This window comes from Crocuta crocuta, unplaced genomic scaffold (genome assembly GCF_008692635.1).
Source record: "Crocuta crocuta isolate KB4526 unplaced genomic scaffold, BGI_CrCroc_1.0 scaffold67, whole genome shotgun sequence".
NCBI classification, from domain to species: Eukaryota; Metazoa; Chordata; class Mammalia; order Carnivora; family Hyaenidae; genus Crocuta; species Crocuta crocuta.
This window is the reverse complement of record NW_027531896.1, coordinates 1,190,541-1,196,540: the sequence shown is the minus strand read 5'-3', so window position 1 is coordinate 1,196,540 and position 6,000 is coordinate 1,190,541. Positions and strand designations below refer to the sequence as shown.

The following is a 6,000-nucleotide window of genomic DNA, read 5'->3' as shown; positions in this document are numbered from 1 at the left end:
GAGCTCTGACTTGCATGTCTAGGAAGCAACAATTAGAATTATTTGTGGAAAATCTGGATCTGGACTTGCTAATTAATGCAGGCATGTAGCCCTTCTCCCCAGGGGACTGCTGACCTCTCCCGGATAGGAATGACTAAAGACAAAGTTTTGATCATGTTCCCTTTGAGCTCTCCTTTTCTCCTCCTGGCTTGAATTTTCCTTCCTTGCTGGTTGGCTTAAGATACTCCTAGAACTTTTGTCCTTTTTGCGTCTGATTTCTGCAGTCCAAGCTGTGCTGCTAAACTATGACTTGTGCCCGATAGTTTCTCATTTCCCTGCCCGCCTGCCCCCCCTCACAGGGGTACTTTGCATCCTTGGGCTCTGCCCTGCATCCCTCTATGGCCCTCACTTGCACTCTGGTCCCTGGCTACCTAAGTGATGTGACAAGGCTGCTGCAACACCGGAGACCTGGACCCTGAGCCAGAGCCAAGAGTTCAGAGGCACAACTGTCCTTAGCCTGTCAGATCTCATCGTCAGTCCAGCCCCTGGACCTGGCCTTGAGAAAATGACTCCTCTTCTAAAATGAACCTGTGAAATATGTGGAAAAGACCCCCTCTTCGCTAGCCATGACCTTGGTTTTTGTTTGTTTGCTTGGTTTTACGTGTGTGTGTGTGTGTGTGTGTGTTGTTTGTTTGTTTGCTTGTTTTTGAACTGCAGAGAAAACTAGCCTGCTCAGCCGTGCAGAATCTTCAGGAGTCCTGGGAGCAGGTGCACCATTCAGCCACTTGCTGGTACTCACGCTGGGCAGGGCACCATTCTAGACACCTGCTTCTCTCCCTCTTTCTTCCTCCCACTGTGACATCCAGGGAGATTTATCAGAGGAAGGGCAGCTAATCCCTTATTTGGAGATATTTGTCCTGTGAGGTCTCTTTCCATGTTCTCTCAGTGACCTCTAGACATTGTGACCTCAGTTCCTGCCCGAAAGCATGGAGAGATCTGGCCTTTGATCCCGAGTCCTCCCCGAGTCCAACATTCATTCATCAGGTGCAATTCCAAAATTATATCACTCCTACACAGGAATGAGGGGAAAGGGGAAGACAGAGCATTCTAAGTCAGTGGGGCGCTGCTCAAATTGGCACGTGAGGAAATGCAGGTGACAGGTGATAGTCACATTATTGGGCCTCCTCCTTGGGAACAATAAGGGGGTAATGTTAACCCAAGCAGCTCTGGTTCCCCTCATTCTAGATTGACACCATTCCTGACATGTATTTTACTTACTCTTTATCAAAAGCTAAAAGGGAGCTGCAATATGGCATCCCTGGGGAGAAGTGGTAGTTTAAAATGTTCCGTGTTTTTCTGAAACCCCTATGTTCAACCTCAAGAACAAGGGGCCTTGCTGTTGGAGGTTGGCTCCTAATGCCACCGTGCTCTTTATGTTGGCAGCTGCTATCTGCTGCCTGTGGGGCCCATGGACCAGGACGAAGTCCCCTCTGACCTTGCCAGCTTCCTGGTCTCTTTTAAGCACTAAGCTTCAAGCCTTGATGGGTTGAGGGATGGGTTTCATTTTGCTTTGGGATAAATAAGTTGTATCAGGGAGCAAGCTACTAGGATGGAAGATGGACCCCTCCATGGTTTTCTTCTTTTACTTTCTCTAGCCTCGGCCTTTGCTCTGTCCTATGAGCACAGTAGAAGAAATCAGTGCTTTTGGGCCAGTGAAGGTTTCCTCCCTTTGAGAGCATCTGAGGGCATTTCAAAGAGTTCCTCATTCCCTCACCCCATCCCACACCCAGCTAAGGGCAGGTTTCCTGTGTGTAAACATGTCTGAAGGGTGGAAAGCAGGATTCTCAAGCTCTTAGAGCCAAGGCCACCTGTTTATAGAAGCTACTTTACAACATGCAGTGTTCAAACTGTAGTATAAAGAACACGAAAGAAAGGTGATCTATGATAAAATAGTATGAATGGGAACATGTAGATGCCTGGTGTGACCACTCCAGGAGAGATCACAGAATACACAGGGCCTTGCACCCTGGCATGCCCCCACACACGTGGCAGCCGCAAATAGGGAGGTGCCGTCCGTGATCTGAGTCATGGCCAACTTCCAAACAGGACAGAGGGATGGCAGTCCCCATTTTCAGGTCATTGCAGTTCTGGGAATGAGGTGGATATTAAGACCAGACAAAATTCTTTGTGTGTCTGTAAATGGAATTGGGTTCTAGTCTCAGAAAGTCATTTGGGATATGGAACAGGTGCCCCTGACTCCTAAAAGCCTTGGTGCCTCCCAGATATCGTGCCCACATAAACAATCCTACAGATTTGCCGCAAAATGCCTTGATGGGGCAATACCCCAGTATAGAGAACCCACCCTGGCATAGAGCCTTCCATAGAAGGCAAGAGAAGTGACAGCATGTGTTAGTCATGGTTCTTCAGAAAAACAGAACCAAAGAGGGAATGAGAGAAAGCTATTTTAAGGAATTGGGTAATGTGATTGTGGGTGCTGGCGAATGGAGACCGAGGGAAGACCAGTTTGGAGGCAGAATTCCCTCTTCCTTGGAGGACCTCAGTCTTTGCTCATAAGTACGGCTCTCAGTTGGCTGGATGAGGCCCACCCATGTGGTGAAGGGTCATCTTTACTCAGATTCCACTGATTTAAATGCTAATCACATCTGAAAAGATACTTTCACAGAAACATCTAGAGTAATGTTTGGCCACATATCTAGGTACCACGACCTAGCCACATTGACACAGAAGATTAACACTCCTTGCATATGATAAAGAGGTTGAAGAATGTCCTGTTTCTATAGCAGGAACTCAAAGGGTATTCAGTGTAAATATCTTTCTGTGTTTCCTTTGAAGCATCACCAGTGTGCAGCGTTCAGACAACGGGTCGTATATCTGTAAGATGAAAATTAACAACGAAGAGATTGTGTCTGACCCCATCTACATCGAGGTGCAGGGTAAGTCCAGAGGCCAGAGTGGCCTGTATTCATTCCTTTCCATATAAAACTCTAGAGTTTGGCATTCCCATTTATAACTCTGTAATCAAGCTTTGCAAATTCATAAGCACTGAAATGTTCTAAGGTGATCCTCTTTTTAGACTTTAGGTAATAATACATGAATGACCTGAATTCAGTTCTCAAAGTTTTAGCTCTATCCTGAGCAGTAGGGCTGAGATTAAAAATGGATTATGGACTTCCTTGTCCTCAGGTTATTTACAGTTTAGAAACCTGGAGACGTTTTTCTGGAAGTGATGCACATTCCGTTATCAGGTTCTCAGTGCCGGCACCAATACCCCTCGCCTGGTCTAGTGGTGATTTGCCCATTACTCAGCATCAGCACATGTGGGTGGTGGAACCAGAAGGGTGTGTGCTTTTCCTGAACTGGGTCAGTAGCTCCATCTGGGACTCATTTTGGGCCCTAGGGTTTGTCGGGTAAATGGTTCAGGGCAGTTCCATGATGTGACATGAGACAGGCTCAGTGCCGGTACAAATGAGACGTCGACTAGGAGAAGGCAGTCTCTGTCCTCAAGGAACTTGAACTGCAGGAGGGGATGTGAGCTGATGCCTCAGAGAGCCCAGGTCCTGAGGCCCCGGGTTTTGGTGTGCGTGCCTGGTCTTGCAATGGCGGGGCCTGTCAAGGACGCCTCCGAGGAGGAAGCACCTCTTTTATCACCACAGTGATCATTCCTCTCCAGCCCACGGGCTACCTCCAGGGCCCCTGCATCTTGGCTTTCTGAGATACCCTTGCCAGCAGAAGCACCCAAACACCTTTCTTTTCTGCTTTCTCCGGACCCACCTCACCACAGGGTTTAGAACAAGTGATGGGTTTTTCGGGGACCATCTCACAGGGAAAGGTTCCTCTGCTGCCCATTCCTTTGCAAACCTAAACCTCATAGCCACTAATGCTGCAGGAGGCCTGAGGCGGGGAGGCCCCTCGGAGGAGTCTGTGTGAGAGCTTTTTGCTCTAGGCCCATCCCAGGCTGGACAGCTAATGCCTTCTCAGGGTTCCGTCAGCATCAGCCCTGGGGGACGGACGAGGGGGCGGAGGAGGATGGTGGTGTCCCTACTTTTGTTGTTAATCTTGGAAAACTATTGACAGGACATTTAACTTGTCAGAATCCCAACAAAATGCCCACGGCAGGATCACATTAGGTCCAAATGGAGTTTTACAAAACATCGAAATAGGAAAAAAGAAGCCCATTATGCCACTCCCACATCATTCCTTCTGGGACCAGATCTGTGAGTTCCCAGTCCCCAAAGAACATGGTTTAAATGCCTGAGGACAGTTGGCTTGTTAATTTTTTGGCACAAGTAAGTACTCACTGGCTTTCTCTGAGATAGCTCTAAAGTTCCCTTCCTTATGGCCTTGATTCTGAATTACAGTCAAAGATCTTAGGATTGGAAGTATGTAATTGTGTCTACAACTATTATCATTAGGATGCACTTTGAAAAATGGCCAGTTCTGTATAAGCCCTATACAAGTGTGCAGATTTAAAAATTCGTGATCACTCATCTTAAAGGGACACACACAGTAGATTGTCCTCAAAAACAGGTGGACCTATTACGTGGCTTTATTTTTACTCCATGTGTATTTTGGTAAGAAACACTGAAAAATGTGCCAGCGTATCCCAGGAGTTGGAGTAATGCCTGATTTCAACACTGCCAGGCCTCCATTCTGGTAAAACCAGTTCTGAATCACCATTATAACCCCTTTGAGAAAGTGTCCTAGAAAGCTGGCAGGGAGCTAGTTGGGTAAGAATCAGCTTCTATTCTTTCTTAGCCAGCTTTCAGAAGGTGTAAGCTGGCCATTTCAGACCGGAGGTGGAATATAAAGAAATCTGTTGCCAAGGTCTCGGAACAGTCTCCATTCCCCTCAGGGCTCTGCCTTTCCTTGAAGATCTGGAACATTCTTTCACTGAACTCTTTCTCCGCAGGTCTTCCTCACTTCACTAGACAGCCTGAGAGCCTGAATGTCACAAGAAACACAGCCTTCAACCTTACCTGTCATGCTGTGGGCCCTCCTGAGCCCGTCAACATTTTCTGGGTTCAGAACAGCAGCCGTGTTAACCAACAGCCAGAAAAATCCCCTTCCGTTCTAACTGTACCTGGTAAGTCCGAATCGTGTGATCTATTTATCATTTTCTCTCTAATAGTGAAAGGGATCAAAAGGTTGGTGACCACCGCCGCGCACTGGCAGCAGACGGTAGAAGGGAATGAAACACGGGTGTGGCAGCTGAGGTTAGGGTACGTGGAAAAGGAACCTGAGGAGTGAGAGTTCACAGGCCAGGGCTGCGAAGTGGGTGAAAGCCCTGAAGGGCGTCTGTGGTTAAGCTGGCGAAGTGTCCAGAGTCCCTGAACCCGGGTCCTGCTCATGCCTCCCATTGCAGCTGGGGCTTGGCCGGTCTGGCCGGTCATGGGCTTCGGGAAACCACTGATGTGAGGACCCCTGATGTGAGGTTTGACAGCGGGAAACTGCACTGGTCACGCGGCATTGCTGTGGGATGACTGAGTCATTGTGGACTGTGGCTTCACTGATGGTGGTCATCTTGATTCCCATCCCAATGGAAATATATCTCAGCTTCGTTCCCATCACCCCCCTGACAATGCTCTTGGAGTCAACGCCCTTGCCATTTCCCATGCTACCAAAGCCAGTGGACCCCTCTCTGGCATCCTTTCAGCAATATCTAGTGAGGGTGCCACCCCCAAATCCTTCCTTTCTTCATGCATTCAGCGACCATGTTGCCAGGGAGCGCTGTATCCCAGGGGCTGTTGTAGGTACTGAGAACACAGGCATGAACTTCTGGAACAGTCTTCCTGGCTTCCTTCCCACTTTCACTGCTTCTCCTCTGCCCTTGACAGGCGCATCCCTGGACCCACTTCTCTTCATTCTGAGACACTCCCACCACCCTGGGAGAGTTCCCCTCCGTCCTTGGCTTCAATACCATCTGTGCAATGATGGCCTTGGGCTTTGTATCTCTGGCCCCACCTTCTCTTCTGAGCTCCAGGCTCATGTATCCAACTGCCT

The 6,000-nt window shown here is 48.5% G+C and overlaps 1 protein-coding gene across 1 annotated transcript in view; it reads left to right on the top strand.

Annotated features, from left to right (window-relative positions):
- Positions 1-6,000, top strand: part of MERTK (MER proto-oncogene, tyrosine kinase) — a 112,651-nt gene that overhangs the window by 35,796 nt on the left and 70,855 nt on the right. Inside the window, exons 3-4 of the mRNA XM_077773492.1 lie at positions 2,833-2,933; positions 4,910-5,083. Of these exons, the coding sequence (XP_077629618.1) occupies positions 2,833-2,933; positions 4,910-5,083 (275 nt within the window). The remainder of the gene's footprint in view (positions 1-2,832; positions 2,934-4,909; positions 5,084-6,000) is intronic.